General features: G+C 42.8%; 1 protein-coding gene and 1 long non-coding RNA gene across 2 annotated transcripts in view; one reads left to right on the top strand and one right to left on the bottom strand.

Annotated features, from left to right (window-relative positions):
- Positions 1 to 21,047, top strand: part of REEP5 (receptor accessory protein 5) — a 36,836-nt gene that overhangs the window by 3,646 nt on the left and 12,143 nt on the right. Inside the window, exon 3 of the mRNA XM_045900056.2 lies at positions 15,213 to 15,351. Coding sequence (XP_045756012.1) covers positions 15,213 to 15,351 — 139 coding nt within the window. The remainder of the gene's footprint in view (positions 1 to 15,212; positions 15,352 to 21,047) is intronic.
- On the bottom strand, positions 10,115 to 15,796 carry LOC135365407 (uncharacterized). The gene is made up of 3 exons (XR_010413182.1): positions 15,539 to 15,796; positions 13,822 to 13,921; positions 10,115 to 10,332 (listed from the first exon to the last, which is right to left on the bottom strand). It is a non-coding gene; the product is annotated as an uncharacterized LOC135365407 (long non-coding RNA).

Genomic DNA, 21,047 nt, shown 5'->3' with positions numbered 1-21,047 from the left:
TGTGGATATTTGGACTTTTCCCTAAAACAATGGTTCTCAGCCTTGGATGCCCATCAGAGTTATTGGAAGGAACTTTGAAAAATCCTAATGCGTGGGCCCTACCTCGAGAGATTCTGGGGAATTGGTCTGCGGTGCAGCCTGGGCTCGGAGGTTTAAGGCTCCTTGATCTTTTACAGTCTGTAAAGGATTCTAACGTCCGCCCATGTTTTGAACCCCCGATGTAGAGCGGCAGCAGCAACGGGTGCTTGTTACGCGTGATGGGCTGAAAGGGAGGGGAACATGGCCTGCTGACCCTGGGACCCTACCTGACCTCTGCTTTGTCAAGGTGACATGGGATTGTGTGCACGGTATAAAGCATACAGACCCCCAGTGAGTAACATCACTGAGGCATCAGTGTTAAACATTCGTCTAATCAAGTTTGTTCATTGCTTAACCAGTGTCATTGTGTGACCGGCAGAAAATCGTTGAAAATGGTGTTATTGGTGGCACCAGAATCCCTTACTTAAAATGTGATCTGTGATCCTCTTCCCTTTACTTGTTCACTTGCCTCTTGTAACTCTCCCTGTGCCCCCCAGCCAGAGTTCTCCTGAAAAATACGAGTTCATCTATTTAGCAAGGATCAAATCTAGCCGCACTGCAGGCACGGTGGCAGCACTTCAGCTGCACCGTGGACTAAGGTGGACACGCTCTCCATTCTCTTCAGCGAACCGTCTCCCGAGGTAAACCGCAATGAATAGTAGCGTAGTGGCCGGAGTGTGGTTAGGGAGCCCTGTGAGGAAAATGGACAGGGAGCTGGGGTAGGGAATAACAGGGAGGACGCCCTCTGCATATTTATCTGAGGTCCTGTTTGAGTTAAGGCTTGGGGAATGGGAAGGTGCCAGGCCAGCCAAGAGCAGAGCCGGGCGGAGGAGCCGCGGGTGCCGAGAGCCGCTGCACTGGAAGCTCTGCGCCCGGACAGAGGTGAGGGGGACCGCGGAAGGTGCGGGTGCCGCGACGCAGGGCTCGCGGCCGGGGGACCAGTGTGCATTTATGCCAGGTGGTTGAAGGGAGTTTGCAGCTTGTCGGATTGTCTTGGCTGGGTTTTAAATAGGGGGTGACGTGATACGATTTACATTTTGAGGTCATTGTGGCCACCCTGCCCACCTGTTGCCAGTCTCGGCCTTTCTCACCGTGCGCTCTGGCCCCTGCTGGTTCCCGTCCTCTCCCTCCGTCGCGGGGAGGCCCACACCACGTAATGGTCAGCACGGGGCTTAGAGGCCGCAGGGCACAGAAGGCAAATTTGGAGAAGCTCCCATGGCTTCCTTGCTTGTCTTATGACTCAGCCCCTGGGAAAACCGTGGGTGCGACCCCGGCGTACCTGGCTTCGGGTCAGGTTGTGGCGTGTTGGAATCCAGATGGCTGGAGGCCTGGCCAGCGCTCGTGGAGGGGCAGTTAGGGCCTGAGGAGGCCCCGTCTTCCTGCTGGCTACTCTTATTTTCGGGTACCTCATTTCCCTTCGGGAGCAGGGCCTTTAATCTTCTACCTCTACGTTTCCAGACTTTTTGGCCACCCTGTACAGGGAGGCTGAAATCTAACTCCAGCCTTCTCAGTGTCAAGAGCTGTTGACAGAATTGCTGTCATCTCTTGACTTCTTCGCTCTGTTCCTGGGAAGAGAAGGCAGGCCACTGCATCGTGTGAGCCTCTGTTGTTAGAGTAGATCTACCGCCATGCCGCCGCATTTTTTTGCTGAGGTATAATTCACCCGCAACCTTTGTAAAGTGTACGTTCAGTGTTTGGTATATTCATCAAGTTGTACATCCATCACCACTATCTAATTCCAACACATTTCCATCACCCCCCAAAAGAAACGATCCATTAGCAGTCACTCCCTCTTTGTCCTATGTCCCAGTCTCCAGAAACCACTTACTACTTTCCGTCTCTATGGATTGGCCTATTCTGGACAGTTCGTATCTTTGGAATCCTAACATGGGGCCTTTTTTTTTTTTTCCTGGTGCAGCCCTACTTCCAGGGGCATTGCACAAATAAGAGTCTTTCCGAGAGATGCCCCTGGAGCGCGTGCTCTGTGTGCCCTCATATGCAGAGGCTGTTGCCAGAGACCTCAGGCAGCCCCCACCAGGGTTCTCGAATGGGTGCCAGTCTTGTCGCTGCTTCTTTGGTCAAATGGAAGTATGAAAGCAAGTCTAATGACTTTATTTTCTATTTTTATTTTTGCCCTGCAGAGAAAGGTAAGGAGGAGAGTTTGCTTTTTATCCTACTCAGTGACTTTTTAAAAAGTCTACAAAAACGTCTATTACTTTTTCTTTTGATTTCATATTTTTCACAAAGATCAGGCTACCACCTTCCTGGGACTACCAGAGTTGGGCCGTAGGGAGCATGTAATCTAATTCCTTTAGTTTTCAAATGACCCAGGCACAGAGAGAGAGGTAGAGTGTGTTTCCCAAGGTCACCCAGAAGCCAAACGTTGTCTGGAACCTCAGTTACTAGGCAGGAATGTGAAAGCACAGTTAGGCGTATTTTAGATAGATTAAAAGATTAAATAGGAGTCCAGCATTTTGGTGACTACATTCAGTCTAATGTTTGGCAGCACTTTTGCAATCTCATGCCCACTTCAGTGATGTGTCATTTTATCTTCTGTGTCCTCACCAGCCCATTTTAAGCTGTGCCACCGGGACAGAGAAGGTTATTGCTTTTAGCAGTTTGCACAGCTGAATACCTGCATAGCACTTCATTTAATAGACACTTATATACCCCGTTAAGTACTTGCTTTACAAATATAGCTCATGTAATCCTCATGGCACCCCGCTGACATAAGTACTATGATTGTTCCATTTTACAGATGAGGAAACAGAGGAAGAAATAACTTTTTTTTTTTAAGATTTTTATTTATTTATTGAGAGAAATAGTGATAGAGAGCGAGCATGAGAGGGGGAGAGTCAGAGGGAGAAGCAGACTCTCCGCTGAGCAGGGAGCCTGATGCGGGGCTCGATCCCGGGACTCCAGGATCATGACCTGAGCCAAAGGCAGTCGCTTAAACAACTGAGCCACCCAGGCACCCAGGAAGAAATAACTTGATCAGGTTCTCACAACTAGTAGATGGTAAAATGTATTTAAACCCAGGGAGCCTGCCTGCCTCAGTTGGTAGAGCATAAGACTCTTAATCTTGGGGGTTGTGAGTTTGCCCCAGATTGGGCATAGAGCTTATTTTTAAAATAAATAAATAGGGACACCTGGGTGGCTCTGTCGGTTAAGCGTCTGCCTTCAGCACAGGTCCTGATCCCAGGGTCCTGGGACCGAGCCCCATGTCGAGCCCCACATCGGGCTCTCTGCTCAGCAGGGAGTCTGCTTCTCCCTCTCCCTCTTCCCCTCCCTCTTCCCCTCCGTCTGTGATCACTCTCGCTCTCTCTCAAATAAATAAAAAACTAAAGTAAATAAATAAATAAATAAGCCAACCAAACAACCCAGGGACTCTGGTTCCAAAGTCTGTGTTTTTTTCTGTTACACTACGTTGTTCTGTGTGGCTCTTGGGCTATCTCAGATACACGCCATACACCAGGCAGAGATGAAAAGTGAACTGTTGATGTGAACTTCTTCTTTTCTCGATTTGACATTGTCAATATATTGTCTTCATGCAGTGTATTTTTCCTCTCAAGTAGGGTACTGCCCTCCCAAATCCTACATCTGCACACACATAGCCATTCGCAGTGTTTTGTGAACATGAGTTAGAATGTATTACTAACAGGTTCTTTCACTTGTTACAGAGCATTGATTTACAAGAGCAGTAGCATAACCAGCTATTTGCAGAGACTTGCTCTGTTTTCCCAGGGCAAGCCCATCTGAGGAAGACACCCGGAATTGGATTTCCTGAGGGAATCTGGCCTTGCCTTTAGTTCTGTATCAGGAGGCAAAGAATCTCAAGGAGAAGATGTTTGGGGATGACCCCTGTGAGGTCAGATCAGAAAGGGATCAGTGAGGGGGAAAATTCGGAAGAGACACTGTCAAAATAACTACAAGAACTATAATACAATTAACCCCACGTAAAAGCCCCAGCATTTTCTTAGTTAATGATTCATAGCAGACAAAGTGCGGGAGCATAGGTTACAAAGGACTGAAATCTCATTTAAGATCTACAGTGGCAGACTCCTAACCGGAGGTTTGGGACCCAGAGGAGACTTTGAGAAAGTGGCCCTGGTGTGACTGGCATTTGGGTACCACTTTGTTTCAGCAAAGTCAGGCTTCCCTGATGGTGCTGGAGGATGTGTATTTGTGGTTTTCAGACTCATTCGTAAGGGGCGTGTTTGTTTTCGTGTGTGTGTGTGTGTGTGTGTGTGTTTCCAGAACGTGTAATTATGGGGTTTTTTGGTCCTTTTTTATTGATGAGAATTTGGGAGTAGATCTATTTTCTACTAAGCTGAGTATGTTCCTGTTACACTAGCTTTTCCCTTGGCAGCCGGGAGCTCTGTGCTGGGGTGCTCAGGAGTAGGGCAGTGCAGCCCATGCGGACTTCACTGGGGGGTGTGAGCACATGCGACGTCCTGGCCGACTCTGCACTTGGACCAGGAACTGGCATCCTGTAAATTTTGCCTCGAACATCCTGAAATCTTAGACGTTTAAACATTTTACTTTTGTCGGCTTTTTATCGGTTGCGTTTTCACTTAGGATTACTGCTAATCGTGCTAAACTATTTTACGATGGAATTGTGGAGAAAACTAGAAAAAGGGATAAAAATGTCCTTATAACAGCATGTCACTATTTTTGTAGGTAATCACAGCCAGCATTTTGGTTAGTTTCCTCCCCCCTCCCCCTTGCCTGTGCCATAGAGAAAAGAAAGTCTTGAGGAGCAAGTAAGATGAATGATTTAAACGACTTATTCATGATCTACTTTCTGGGCTCTAAAGGAGTTGTGGGGAGAGAGCCCATTCCTAATACTCTGGTCTAGAATGTTCCGTATGGATTTTAATGATTTTTTTTTTTTTTTTTCCTGTTCACGAGGGCCCTGGAGATGTAGTTTATCTGTCCTTTTGCCTTCATCCACCCCATCTGGGACTTCTCTTTTTCAGGACTGACTTTAAATGAGTATTCCTCATCTCTTATGGTATTTCCAACAACTAGAAATACATATGGAGCATTTTAAGGTAATTTGTGGCTGTTGACAACATTACCAATGAGTTAATATAGAAGCTGAGAAACAGTTTCAAAAATTGTTCATGAAATGGCTTTTTTGGTAGCAATTGAAGTAAAAGTGGGGGCTGTAGAAACCTCTTCTGACTTTACTCTGTCACTCGCACACTCTCTGGTTCCTGGGAGTAGAGCTTATCAGCGCCTCTCAGTCACACGGCCACTATATATATCCTGCAGCTTCTGGTAGTTAGACCAGGTGATCTGGTGAAGGGGTCACTTACACGTCTGAGGTAACTCGAGGCTGCTACCTGCCTATCTTGATGTGGCTTTCTTTTGCTTGGGAAATGTCAGTTTAGATGGTTCTTGTCCAGGCTGTGAAGGTACTTGAGCTTAAGTTAAACTTTATGATATATTTACAGAACCATCAATTTTATCAACAAAGGTTGTTCCAGTAGGATTCACATCTGCTGTTTTATTGCTTTAGGCATACATTTTTTTTAAACTATCAAATAGCTGAAGGCATTCAGTTTTGAGTTATAAAATGTTAGAGGTGCCTGGGTGGCTCAGTCGGTCAAGCATGTGACTTTTTTTTTTTTTTTAAGATTTTATTTGTTTATTTGACAGAGAAAGACACAGCGAGAGAGGGAACACAAACGGGGAGTGGGAGAGGGAGAAGCAGACTCCCTGCCGATCAGGGAGCCCGATGTGGGACTCGATCCAGGGACTCCAGGATCATGACCTGAGCGACCTGAAGGCAGTCGCTTTACCAACTGAGCCACCCAGGCGCCCAAGCATGTGACTCTTGATCTCAGCTCAGGTCTTCTCGGGATCGTGGGTTCAGGCCCCGTGTTGGGCTCCACACTGGGTGTGGAGCCTCTTAAAAAAAAAAGTTATCTAGTTTAGGTCCTAGAGATCAAGCTGCTGGGGTGAGAGCTGCCTTTTACGGATTTGGAAACTAAGGCCACAAACAAGTTACTGGACCAGGGTCATGGGTTTGTGGGGGGCAAAGCCTGGCGTAGGTGTAGGGACGCCTGAATTCTCTGGCCTGCACACTTCAACATTCCTCATGTTTTATATTTGTGACTGAATTTTTCATTTTTCATTAAAAAACAAAACGGTGGGGGCGCCTGGGTGGCTCAGTCATTAAGCGTCTGCCTTCGGCTCAGGTCATGATCCCAGGGTGCTGGGATCGAGCCCCACATCGGGCTTCCTGCTCCGCGGGAAGCCTGCTTCTCCCTCTCCCACTCCCCCTGCTTGTGTTCCCTCTCTTGCTGTGTCTCTCTCTGTCAAATAAATAATAAAATCTTTAAAACAAACAAACAAACAAAAAAAACCCGTGGACAGTTGGTTAAAAAAAGATCATTATAATTAAACATCAAAATGTTTGACTACTGAATGATGGTTTTTGTTTTAATATTCGGTCCCATTAGAGATGTTTCATATTTTATAGACTCATCTTAAAGTGTATTTGCCTATGAATTTAGCTTATTTATGTATTTCACTAAGTTGGTCATTTTATATAGGGGAACACCATATTAAAGAGTAAAGGAGCATTTTTTTTTTTTTTTTTTTTTACTGTTCTTGTATAGTCACCTTAGAAGATACTTTCTATGTATTTAGGAGGCATATCCAGCTAGCTGTCTCATATCTTTTTCTTTCTTTCCCTTTCTTTCTTTCTTTTTTGAGTAGGAGAGAAGGGCTGGGCACGATATAAATGGTAAATAAGCAAATTGCTTTTATTGTATGGGCAGGATCCTCTCTCTTGCTTTGAGAGCATAACTGCTCTGCCGTGAAAAGCAAGTGGAACTTGGCATCCCCATAGCTTCTTACCTTCCTTTTTTCCATGAAGAAGAAAAATCTTTTCTTTATCAGCATGGAAACAAACTAGTGTTTACGTCTTAAAATATGTCATTCTTTTCCCTTCTAATTTGATGCACTATATGAGTCAAATAAGATTCACAGTGACATTCTTCTAAACCAATAAAGGTTGAAGAAAGTATAGGTAATAAAGAATAGGAAAACCATTTTGAGCTCTCAGGAATTCCTATATCACACTCTCTGATAAATACAGCGGAAGTAGTCCTGTGCATAGTGGGTGCTGTGGATGGTCATGCTACGTGTCTGTCATATCAAAAAAAGGATTATAGACATTATGGTCTGTATTCTTCATATTCAAGCTTCAAATAATCTCTCCTGAAATCTGGAATATTTGCTATTAAATATGATTTACCACATTCAAAATAAAACAAAGCAAATTGATCCCAGGCAGATTTCTTTCTGTTCTTTACCAGCGGCGTATCTCAAAGCTGTTTGTTTATTGTTATAGGGTTTTTTTATTAGCTGCTTTTTTGGATTCACTGTCTGGTAATATAATAGACTCATTAAAATTAAAATTCTGTGGGTGGATACAACCAGTTTTAGTAGTAAAGCCAGTGCTTTGAAGAAATGTATTACTTAATTTTATGTTATTTGGCTAATTTGAATTGTAGCGACCAAGTTATACACAAACCATGAACAGTACAGGTGGTAGGTACCAGAATTTCTTTGCTGTGAGTGATCAGAAGCATATGTATATGGATCTGATAATTCCTAGCTCTGTTAACCCTTGCGCAAATTGCTTAACTTTCATAAAACTCAATTTTCTTATAAGTAAAAGGGGTGGATAGTATATGTCAAGCACTTAGCACAGAATCTAGCAATCAGTAAGTGCTTAATTAAGGGTGGTTACTTTTATTGACCTACAAAGAAGAAAACGAACTTAATCATAGTTATGATTAACTCTAGGTTATTGAGCTTTTAAATGATTAAGGGAAAACCTCCTTAGTAGTTTCTTTCATTAATTCCTTCCACTTTTTTTGGCTCCCTGTCTTATTTTTTTCTTACACCTGTATCAGCAGCTTAAGACATTATTATTCCAAGAGCATTAGAGGACAAGAAAATTTTGTTCTTCCAGGTCATAAAGATGTGGTGGTATAGCTAATGGTTTTCTTCTCTTACGGTACAGTGTTATACATGTTCCTAAGCACTGGGTATAATTTTAACAATTTGTAAGTATTAAATCCCATTTTTCACTGTTTTGTTTCTATTAAGATTTCCCGTTTCCCACAACTCGGCCTCCACAACCCTCCTTCATAGGACCCTTCCCCAAGCACACATGTGCTCCTTAATTAGGAGTGGAACTACTTTTGATGTCGACTTTTGGTCCTTGAGAATCACTGTGTTGGCCCCAGGGCTTACTTACAATGTCAGATGCCACGTCAGTGCTCTGTATATGCTTGTATCTGAATGCATCTGTCGCTGATTTGCTGTGGTGGATTACCACATGGGGCAGGGAATACCTTAGGTTCTCTGAGGAATGACTCAGTTTGGGAGGGAGAGAATACTAGAAGCCCAAGATCATCTCTGCGCAACCTTTGTTTTCTTTCCATGTGCTTAATGCTATCCTTTGGCCACCCTTCCTTCCTGCCCTTGCTCTTAGAAAATAGCAGTAAAGGTATAAACAACTAGATGGGCCACAAAGGGTGGAGGCAGCCGGTACCTGCCACAGGATCCCAGTGGTCTGGCCAGTGGGTTCTGTGCGTATCAATACCAATCCAGTACTGAGGTAGAGAATATGTCCACCTTCACACCATGGGCCTGAAAAATGTTCTCAGCAGTGTCCATGTTTGTTCCCATTGACCTGCAAATGAGATTTTGGGATTTCAACTCTTTACTCCCTGTAGCATTTGGGATTTGGAGAGTGAGGTATAATTAAAATCCATGGGTAATTCTCTTATCTCCTTTTAGCCTTATTAACAATGCTGTTAACCCTTTACCAGCTCTGCTTAGCCAGAAGGACTGGAGTGTTCTTATCACTTGCTTTTCCTTTTAGTCTGTTGCCTTGCTGTAACAATAATAAATCATTATCACGTTATAAGTATTTATCTATTAAGGTAATATTTAACAAGAGCTTCCTCGGTTCAGGTCATTGATCCTAAGTGCTTTACATGTATTAATTTAATCTTCACGACAACATGATAAGTTTTATCATTCCTGCTTGACCAGTGAGGACACTAAGGCCCAGAATAACTTGCTCAAGGTCATGTGCCTAGTAAGTGGTAAAAGCAGATTACAAGGTACAAGCCAAGGATGGTGAAATGATGCAAAGTCAGATGAGCATTGGGAAGGACGGAAGGGGAAAGTCTAGCTATTCCATAGTAATTACGAATTTTTTGATAGTTTGCTTTGTTTAAATAGAAAATTAGAATGAGTCCATTCCATGTGATGGCCTATTGGACTCTCTTTTCTCTTTCGGTGTTTATGTGTGTATTGAAGGCCTTTCAGTGCTCTAAAACACAACAGCGTGTGTCCAGTCATTGTTAGAGAAGTTTGTTTGTAAGAAAACCACGAGCTGTTTCCTCAAGAGAGAAATGAAATGAGTGCCTGATGTTCACTTCCGTGTTTAACAAAGCCCGAGAGAGAGCTAGTCTCATGGGAGGAAGCAGTTGTAGAAAGTCTGCTGTTCATTTTTTTTTCCCCACACAGAAATCTTTTTCCTTCCTCTTGTTATGAAAAATAGTACAGGCTCATTACAAAGACCTAAAATGAAATTCTTCAATCCCAATGCCCAGGATTAACTTTACCCAATTTGAAATATATATTTCTGGACACCGTTCTTGGTCTGAAAACACATACAAATATATATCTGCCTCTCTTTTTTTCAAAACACAAAGTTAGTAATCTCCTTTTTACATTCAACCCTATACCTTGGACATCTTTCTCTGTTAATATCCTTTTTCAAGGCTTCAGAATATTTCATTGTGTGGACACACCAACATGTATTTACACAGTTCATTGCTGCCCTTAAAAAATGTGTAGACACATGCTTCTATAATATTTTATTTTCAGTTGAAATTCATTTTAATACCAATATTTCCTCTTTGAACTTCATATTTTGGTCTATAAAATATAGAATAGGAAGAGCTTGTAAGACAGTTTCCAACTCGACATTCGACAGTTTCTAATTCCGCTCTGTGAATCTTTAGAACTGCGAGCAACTCCCCTAGGTCGTATTGCCGGTCATCTTCAGCAGCCTAGCGGTGTCTGTGTTGCTCAGCCAGGCCTCATTTCCTTTTTGCCACCTGCCCCAAGTAGGCCAGGCCCTGCCCCTGGAACATGGCAGGTGGCTGAGGAGAGAACCAAGAGTCCCCAGCACTGAGCCCAGGTGGCCAGGCACTGGATCAGTAGGGAGAATATGCCAGTTAAGAGTCTGCAGAGAGCAATCTAAGACCATGCTGTCTGACTTTTGTGACTGTGCCCCCCCCCCCCCCGGAGTAGTTCTGAAACCAGCTTCAGTGTCCGTGGTTCAGCTAACGTACCCCACTGCGGGCAAGGGAAAAGAGAGAGAGAATGTATAAGACAGTGGCCCACGCCTGTAGGGGGAGGGGGAGTGCTTGGAATAGTGGGCAGCTGCTTTTGGGATAGTTCCAGAGCTCCTCTAGGGTTTAGCTAGGGATTGAAAAGCCCTGGGGGAGGTTAGTGTTCTAGCCAAACAAATACAGGCCTTTTAGATTGGTTCTTGAAATTTTAGCAAAGAGTTTTGGTTAGGAGATGTTTTTATTTTGAATCCTTTTACACATTTGAGAATGTTCAGGTGAACATACTAGATCATCTTAGAGTGACTCATCCTAATTGTTGCAGAGACATTATTCAATTTGCCTTCCCTGTCTAACTTTTCTTCTCTCTTGGCCGCCCAGTCATTGCTGGAAAGGGGTCACCTACCCTTTGGCTACAGCCGATTGGCTCCAAGTCCATCACTTGGATTTTCTTTCCTAGAAAGGACGGGGAGGTGGTGCTGAGACTGAACTGTGAGCTGGAGGTTCTGAAACTTGGCTCAGCCTTAGGATCACCTCCCCAACTTTCTTTAAGTTTATACCTGTGCCCTACATGCCAGAGCCTGAACACTAGGTATGAAAAGGACCCAGGCATGTATATGTTTAATTAGTCCTCTAGGTGGAGGTGGATCATCATCGAAGTTTGAGAAACAGTGGACTAGGGCACCAACTTGGTACACTGTCCTGTTCACTTCTAATTGCCCTCCCTGCCCTTCCCACCTCTGCCTGCCTTCCGCCCAAGTAAGCAGGATGGAGGGTGGAAGGGTTCTCCAAGGATCTGGACCTTGAGACTGACGTTTCCTCCTATTTGTCTTCTCTGACCCACTCTGCCCTTTCTGAGCCTTGGTTTTCTTCAACATAAGACTAGGTCATTGTGGTCCCTTCCAAAAGGAAGACCACGAACCCTTTTTTGTATTTATGTTAATGCAATGAATATTTATTAAATGCCTACTTGGTCCCAGACATTTTGCTAAGTGTTATACAGCCTGGTGGTGAGTTGTTCTAACTAGGAAAACAGCCTGGAATAGTGTGGAATTGTGTGAAATAGGCACAGGCTTTGTCGGAGTTACTTTTGGGTGTAAATCCAGTCTCTGCTATTTGTTCTTTTCTTTTTTCTTTCTCCTTCCTTTCCCTTTCCCTTCCTTTTTTCTTTCTTAAGCTCTCCACCCAGCATGGGGCTTGAACTCATGACCCTGAGATCAAGAGTTGCTTGCTCTCCCACTGAGCCAGCCAGACACCCCCAATCTCTGCTACTTGTAGCTACAAGCCCTGCACATGTTATTTTTCTTCCCTGAGCCTCAGCCTTTCCCTCAAAAATGAAAGTAACAATACCTATTTCACAGGGCTATTATGAAGTTAAATAATTATTAGGTAAAATTTAACCAAGGATGTGAAAAACCTGTACTCTGAAAACTATGAGGCACTGATGAAAGAAACTGAAGAGGACACAAATGGAAAGATGTACCACACTCATGGATTGGAAGAACTAATATATTGTTCAAATGTCCATACTGCTCAAAGCTATCTACAGATTCAGTGTAATCCCTATCAAAATATCAATAGTACTTTTCACAGGACTAGAACAAATAATCCTAACATTTATATGGAATCACAAAAGACCCTGAATTAGCAAAAGCAATATCGAGAAAGAACAAAGCTGCAGGTATCACAATCCCAGATTTCAGATCTGTTACAAAGCTATAGTAAAACAGTATGGTACTGGTGAAAAACAGACACATAGATCAATGGAACAGAATAGAAAGCCCAGAAATAAACTCATGCTTATATGGTCAATTCATCTACAACAAAGGAGGCAAGAATATGAAGTGGGGAAAAGACAGTCTTGTCAATAAGTGATGTCAGGGAAAAAAATTATTAGGTTCTTATCTCTCCCAGTCTTCAGCTGCACCATGTTGACCAAAATGGAAATGACCTAAAGGCATGGAGCACTGCCTAAGATTTCTTGAGTCCCTGTGTTGCCTGAGAAGTTGCTACATCCTCATTCTGATATACTGAGTTGAAATGTGGTTTAGTATATGTATGAGGTAGGAGAGTGTATTGCTGAGTAATCACCTGTGTCCACTCACTTGGACAAGGAAGTATATAAGTAAATAGCATTCAGGAAATGGCAGTTGTGTTATTGTTGTTGTTTTTAAAAGACTTTATTTATTTATTTGAGAGAGAGACAGAGCACTAACAGAGCAGCAGAGGGAGAGGGAGAAGCAGATTCCCCGCTGAGCAGGGAGCCCGATGCGGAGCTCGATCCCAGGACCCTGGGATCATGACCTGAGCCGAAGGCAGACGCTTAACCAACTGAGCCACCCAGGTGCCACCAGGAAATGGCAATTTTAAGCTCTTCTCTCCCCATAACTAGACTGGGGCACTTCATCTTTTTGAGTCTCAGGTTCCACTTGTTGTGACTAATTGATGATGTTATGACATGTAGACATTTTTAGAAACGAACCTTGGCTCTTTTAAATTAAAACAATAATTAAATTCTTCAGTCATATGAGAAATTCTATTAAAAATCTCTTCAGCTTAAGGGTGCCTGGGTGGCTCAGTCAGTTAAGCATCTACCTTCTGCTCAGGTCATGATCTCCTGGTCCTGGGGTCAAGCCCCAATCCACTGATAGATCGACAGATAGGGCTCCCTGCTCAGCGGGGAGCCTGCTTCTCCCTCTCTGTCTGCCCCTCCCACTCATGCGTGCTCTCTCTTTCTCCCTGTCTCTGTCTCAAATAAATAAATAAATAAATAAATAAATAAATAAGATCTTTAAAAAAAAAATCTCTTTAGCTTAATAAGACTTTGTGGTCCTGTCTTCTTTGATGTGCCTTGGTTTTCTACAAAGTCATGGTCAACCTGTGTGTTCAGTTTTGAGCTCTTTTTTCCTGCTTTTCAGTGTTAATACATAGTGTTCCGAGTATTAACACGGAAGCTTTTGAATCCATGGTGTTCATAAGTTAGAGGACTAACCATTTTTTTTAATTCCTTGAAGCACTGAACTTGAACTGTTTGGGTGGCTTTTCTGGTTTTGAATCTGCGGATCTTGACTAACCTCTTAAAGATAATGACACAGAATGGAATTGAAAATATCAGAATGTTTCCATGGCATGTTTATTTCAGTTTATGTTTATGTGTGGGCATGTTTGTTGACTGAATCATGTTTGTTTACTTAGTGTTGAATTGCTTTTGTTCCTCAAACCGAGACCAGAAGTGAATTATAACTCTGCACCCCCTCTGCTCAGGAGTGATGTATAAGAAACAAATCTTTATCAAAATGATAACTTAAAAGATCCACTTAAATAGAAATTGGGAGGAAAACGACCTTACCTGTAAAGGGGATACCGTTGTTAGTTCTCGGGCTCATGTGCTTGCCTGCACTTTTCCTTTGGTCCTCCATTACATTTGCCAGCTTTTATCTGAGGAAAAGCTAAAACACAGACAGACATAGTCCACATGTTACAAGCCATTATTTTACAGGCAGCTCTCTTAAATTCATCTTGTGACTCTTTTGTGTAAACTGAAACACTTTTGCCTACTCTTGACTTTCAGAGTAGCATTCGCTTCATCACTTCTCCCTGTCTCTCCCTCACGCCATCAGCGCTCATCTCAGTCAGCGGTAGCTTTTCCCCTTTAGTTGTTTCCTTAAAACGGTCATGCACACAAACAAATATAATACCCACAGCTGCTTCTCACCAGTTCGGAGGCTTTCTTAGTGAATGACTCGGCATGATTCAGCAGCCCTAACGGTCTCTTTTGGGAACCCATTTTACCAAGTATTTTCAATAGTTAACCCATCTCATAGGCTAACAAGATTCATACTTCTGGTTTACTATTTTAGTTCAAATGAGTTATGATAAGTATCCAGACATATGTCAGGATAGGATAAAAAAATTAGTGGAGTTCAGGTTTAGAATGAAGAGATTCCCAGGCCTGGAAGAGATTTCTGTGATTCAGAAGTAAAAGATGATTTTAAATTTATTTCCATTCATTTGCAGAATGAAATTTGTTTAAGCAGTAGTTGATACTGAGAAAGTCACATTATTAAGATGAGGGGAGGAGAGACCACAGCCCGAGGATCACATAATGACAGTCGGAACCAAATGGACACCACGGTGTTTGCTTTCACTTGTTTGTCACGAAGTACGTTATAGACTTCAGGCAGTGTCTGAACTGTGTTCCCAAAATTCCTTTACAGAAGTTTCTATTTACCCATAATATACCTCAGTTATTAAAAGCACATAGAACTAAGTTACCATGAGAGAATTCTTTTTTTTTTTTTAAGATTTTATTTTTAAGTAATCTCTACACCCAACATGGGGGTTAGACTCACAACCCCAAGATCAAGAGTCGCACACTCCACCGACCAAGCCAGCCAGGCACCCCACCCTGAGAGAATTCTTGATGTATCTCTGGTGTCAGGACGCCACTTGGGGGTTCCCAGTCATTGGTGCGTGGGTTGAGGCACAGACAGGGTGGAAATCCGGGGGAAAGCTAGTGCAGGTTTCTCTGGTGACCAGAAGGTTGGTAACCAATGGCTTGTCTTATTATACCCACACTGCTTCCTATCCTTATGTGGTATTCTTATCTCAGTGACATGGTGCATGCATTTGCCTGAGTTTCCTGCTTGGGGTTGGAGGGCGGGCTGTCGAAGTCTACTGTTGGAAAGTGTTTCATGGAGGTCTCCCTACATGATCTGTGTGCTTTTTATTGCCTTTCAGAATCAAAGCCATAGAGAGTCCCAACAAAGAAGATGATACCCAGTGGCTGACCTACTGGGTAGTGTATGGTGTGTTCAGCATTGTTGAATTCTTCTCTGACCTCTTCCTGTCATGGGTCCCCTTCTACTACATGCTGAAGGTATGTTGGCTTTTCCTGAACTGCTCTGTTTCCTTCCATCTGTGGATTTGCTTTGTGCCCTACCACTAAAATGAACTCCATCTCAGGACCTCTGTAGAGGCATAGGAACAAAGGCTTGAATGTTGAACATCTGTGGCTCTTCCTCCCCTTAGAAACAGGAAGACTGAGTGCGGCACAGCTCACTTACTTTGTATACTGCCTTGGAAACAGCCAAAGCAAGTATGTATTCAAAGTGTGCTTGATAATAAAAGATGGAAATTCGGTGACGTCACACAGGCCTTGCCGGGAGTTTGCCAAGACCCTGTGTTCAAGCAGAGCTGGCTGTGGTCAGCGCAGAAGCACTGCACGACTTGGCAGTTCACTGAGTATTCACACCGGTGTGCAGGAGTCATTATTTCTAGAAGAAAAAAGTACTCATTTCTTACATAGGTTTGGAGAAAGATGTGAAAGGGGCGCTCTGAGGAAGTCATTTTGAGGACATTGGCAGGTGCCTTGGTCAGGGAGCTGCCCTGCCACACCTTGTGTTTGGTGGAGAACCGAGCTTGGTAACCAGCATGTGAGGAAAAGGATTAGGAAGTTGAAACTCATTCCTACTGGGACCCGTATCGATTCTGAATGAGAACGTTAACATCTTCTAAGAGATAGGGTGTATGTAAGGTTTCATTGGAAACCTTAAATGCTCTCATCAGATCTTTTTCTTTGTCACTTTTACATTTCGTCCTGCTTCTGTACCTCCAAGTTAGAAAACATTCTCCTGTCCTTTTTTTCTAAAACGGAGGTTTGGGCACAGAAGTCCTGTCCTTGTTGAGGCGCTGAGGAAAATGAGTGGAACTCAGGAGCCAGGGTGGTTCCTCCCCGTCCACTCCTGCTCTGCCCCCTTGAGCTGTGCAGTACAGCTTATGAGCATCTCCTTCTAATGCTTCTCGGGGAGCAAAGGGTGCTCCCTTGGCCTGCGGGACTGTTTAGTGGGAGAAGAGTGATGAACTGTGGTTCCTTTGCCGTCTGGGGCTTCCTACCCACAGCTTACTGGGACCAGCATGCATTGGCGTGTGGTTTTCCTCCATCCCAGGGCCTAACAGAGCAGCTGATACTCCCAGCGGAAAACGAGCTTACAGGCCAAAATAACAAGATATTTGAAAAGTACAACCATTTCAAAAGAAAGACAACGCAATCAATTACAAAATTCTGTCAGCAGTAGAAATAGTAGAACTGACTAACCAAGACTTCTAAGATAGACTGCTAGCAGGAGAAGTATAGCAATATGAAATAGGAACCAGAAAACGCAGGAAAGAGCCAAGGAAAAATATGAGATATGAAAAGGAGTTGAAATAAAGAACACATGGTATGGCATAAATAACAGAATGGAACAAACTTGAAAACTGGAAGGAAAGATTGCAAAAATATATATATATATACATATACATATATTTCAAAGTAATGTACAGATTCAGTGCATTCCCTATCAAAATACCAATAGCATTTTACATAGAACTAGAATAAATAATCCTAAAATTTGTATGGCACCACAAAAGACCCGGAATAGCCAAGGTAGTTTTGAAAAAGAAAAACAGAGCTGGAGGCTTCACAAGCCCAGATTCCAGAGCTACTACAAAAGTGTAGAAATCAAAACAATAGGGCATTGGCACAAAAATAGACATATAGATCAAAGGAACAGAATAGAGTCCCCAGAAATGAACCCATGCTTATATGATTGATTAACCTATGACAAAGGAGGTGAGACTATAAAATGGAGAAAAGATAGTCTCTTCCATAAATGGTTCTGGGAAAACTGGACAGCCACATCAAAAGAATGAAACTGGACCACTTTCTTACACCATATACAAAAATAAACTCAAAATGGGTTAAAGACCTAAATGTGAGACCTGAAACCATAAAACTCCTAAAAGAAAATAGAGGTAGTGTTTCTTTGACATTGAACTTAGCCACATATTTCTAGATATATCTCCTCAAGGGAAACAAAAGCAAAAAATAAACTATTAGGAGAGCGAGAAGCAGACTGCCCCCTAAGCAGGGAACCTGATGGGACTTGAACCCAGGACCCCGGAATCGTGACCTGAGCCGAAGGCAGATGCTTAACCGACTGAGCCACCCAGGTGCCCTATAATTTCTTAATTTTGAATGATATGACCATAGAATGCCTTGTGAGATGGCTGAAGAATTTTCCTTTCAAGATACATTTTTTTAAAATTCTGTGGTAAGATTTAAGATTTCAAAGACTGCTGGATTTTCTGTGTGTTTTTTTTTTTTTTTTTTTTTTAAAGATTTTATTTATTTATTTGAGAGAGAGAATGAGAGACAGCACAAGAGGGAAGAGGGTCAGAGGGAGAAGCAGGCTCCCCGCCGAGCAGGGAGCCCGATGCGGGACTCCAGGATCATGACCTGAGCCGAAGGCAGTCGCTTAACCAACTGAGCCACCCAGGCGCCCTTCTGTGTGTTTTTGTTATTCAAAGACATTCGGCATTTCTAGAGATATTTTTATGATCTTACTTGGATATCACATATTTTAAACTACAAACAATTTTGAAGTCTTTCATAAGATCCATCTAATGGTAGTGACATCACAGTGCAGTCTCTAAGGAAAGAAACTTGGCTTTTGCCTTGGGTCCACCTGCTTGCTGCAATGAACAGTATCCTGTCAGCAGAACCACTCACACCAGGAGCTGACCTCAGACTTCCAAAACATGAGCAAGCCTGACTCCAGCCGGCCTCTGGTCACCTCTGCTAATGGAGGTCACACAAGGTAAAGAGAGGATCCCGAATAAGAGATAACTACTAAATCATTTATATTTGGTTTTGAACTACATTACAAAAAAGGCTTTGCAGCAAAATCTTCTTCCCTAGTATTAAAATAAATGTGCATCCATTAGTAGTCATCAGTGAGAATGAGAGAATTTACTGCATGTTCCAAATAGATAATATACTTGAGATGATTAAAAATTGATTATCCTGTCAATCAAAATGCTTTCTTCCTACAGTAGTGCATATTCTGAGTGGCTTCAGAGAACAGACTGAGAAAAAGCCTCTGACTTGCAGAGTGGGTAGGAAAACATCCCCCCTTTTTTTAATTTAAAGGTTTTATTTATTTATTTGAGAGAGAGCACACAAGCCGGAGGAGTGGGCAGAGGGAGAAGGAGAAGCAGACTCCCCACTGAGCAGGGAGCCTGATGTGGGGCTCGATCCCAGGACCCGGAGATCATGACCTGAGCTGAAGGCAGACACTTAACCAACTGAGCCACCCAGGCGCCCTGAAAATATCTACTTTTAAGGGCTAGCACAGACCATATTCCATTGCTGCAATCACATGGTGATGTATAGAGTGAGAAAAGAGATCTAAGTAAGGACACGTCTAATATTTATCTTTTTAAGAATTAATATTGGTATTTTTTATAAAGCAGCCTAAGATTGGAGGTGCCTGGATGGCTCAGCCGGTTTAGCATCTGACTTCGGCTCAGGTCATGATCTCAGGGTTCTGAGATCGATCCTCCCATTGGGCTCCGAGCTCATCAGGGTCTGCTTGTCCCTCTGCCCCTTCCCCCGCTCGTGCTCTCTCTCAGATAAATAAATAAAAATAAAATAAAATAAAAATCTCTAAAACAGCCCAAGATTGGAGGAAAATAAGAGGAACCAGTGATTAGGCATCAAAGATTAGTTGGCAAGATAATATACAATCTATTCAGGTCAGTGCTGAAGTGGGGGGGTTTTTTGTTTTTTGACATTAACTCAGTTCTGCCCAGGCTGGTCTCAAACTGTGTATAAAACATATCCCTACCTTGGAGATACCTCTTCTAGGAGGAAACTGGACGGTGACAGTATTAGAACCACAGACAGAATTATCTGTAATTGAAGGAGTTAGTATGTTAGTGCTCATCGTGCCAAGAATCCGTTAAAATAGCACAGATTCTCCTTGGGTGGCTCAAGTCAGCTAAGCGTCTGACTCTTGATTTCAGTTCAGGTCATGGTCTCAGGGTCATGGGATCGAGAGCCGCGTCAAGCTCCGTGCTCAGTCGGGAGTCTGCTTGTCCCTCTCCCTCTGCTCCTCTCTCTGTCTCTCTCAAATAAATAGATAAACAAAACATAAATAAATTAGCAAAATCTTTAAAAATAATAGGAGGATGGTTGCCTATGTGTAGTTCAGAGTACTCCTGGGCTCTAGAACAGTTATGTAGATTAAGAAAAGGGAGTTATAAAAGCTGGTGGCTGAATATCACCGTGAGAGTTGAACAGTAATTTATTTTTTAATACAAGAAAGCTATTTCATTTGAAAACTGGGAAATGCTAACGATGTAGGTAGAGAGCAGTAATTATTTTACTGTCCCAAGACAATAGCTAGAGGGTACTGGGAAGAAATGAGCAGACCAGAGTATAGCCTAATCACATTGGAGAGGTACAAAAATGTAGACACTTAGCTCTGGTTCTGTCTGGTAGTCTTGCCTTCATTCATCCAGAAAAGATGAATGAATTAGCTTTTCTGGATTGCTGAGGGGTTGATGTCTACATGGGCAGATAATACTTCAGAGATTTTCAACAACAGTGAGGACTGTAGGACTTGGTAATACTGCTGCTATCTGGTGTACTTTCTTCAAGGACATTAATTTGTGACTTGCCTAAAATCCTGTGCAAGAGAAAACTGACTCTTAGGGAGGTTGTTTATGACTTTACCTCAAGTCATAAAATAAAGTAGATACCAACTGATGCCTAATCCAGTGAGTCATTTCCACTTCACCTTGATGCTGATGCTTGTAATACGGGCATCTATCTCTACATCAGTAATCCATTCCTGAAAATTAGATATTTTACATAGGAATACCAGGCAGGAGACTATTTCCTACACTTTTAAATGGTAAAAATTAAGATGTATAAATCTAAAACTCCATACCAGTTTCCCAAATATTAGTAAAACTCAGCAAAATACCCTTATATAAGTAACAAATATGCACCACTTCTAGCTCTCCAGTTAACAGAGTTGGTAAGAAATTATTGCTTCGTATGCAGTAGTACATGGCCCATCTCCTTGAATACTCTGCATACTCTTTAAAATGTCCACATGGAATTCTAATTCAATGTCAGGGATGTAGTTTTTCCTTTTTACTGCACATCATTTTGTTTAAACAGTTGTATTGAGTTTGGGGTGTGTATGTATTAGCGTTACCTATATAAGCAGCCAATGGAAAACATTGTGTTTGGATATTAAGAACCAGAAATCTTGGGGCGCCTGGGTGGCTCAGTTGGTTAAGCATCCAACGTGGTTTCGGCTCAGGTCAGGATTTTGGGCTTGTGAGATTGAGCCCCCCCTCCCTCATGGGCCTCCGAGCTCAGCAGAGAGTCTGCTTGGGATTCTCTTCCTCATTCTTTGCCTCTGCTCCTCCCCTGTGTACACACATTCTCTCTCTCAAGTAAATAAATCTTTTAAAAAGTAAATAAATAAATAATAACCAGAAGTCTCCCAGAGGCAAACGTTAATGAGAGAGATGGTCTGCAGGGTCTGCCGGTAATTAACCTGGCTCTAAGCAGAGGCAGTGGAAGCGAAAGCCAGTGAAAGATGCAGTCACTCCATTCTGCATTTTGGGTTACTACGAGTGTGTAGTTAAGAAAATCAAGGTTTCTCTGGCAACATCTTCTTATAATTCAGTAGGATAGCCGGCCAAGCCCAGCAGGTGCTAGCGCAGAGTTGCTGG

The sequence above is a fragment of the Mirounga angustirostris genome, unplaced genomic scaffold, assembly GCF_029215605.1.
Source record: "Mirounga angustirostris isolate CCGP_5_RB_7025 unplaced genomic scaffold, mMirAng1.0.hap1 SCAF_7, whole genome shotgun sequence".
Classification (NCBI taxonomy): domain Eukaryota; kingdom Metazoa; phylum Chordata; class Mammalia; order Carnivora; family Phocidae; genus Mirounga; species Mirounga angustirostris.
This window is presented reverse-complemented; position numbering and strand designations above follow the sequence as displayed.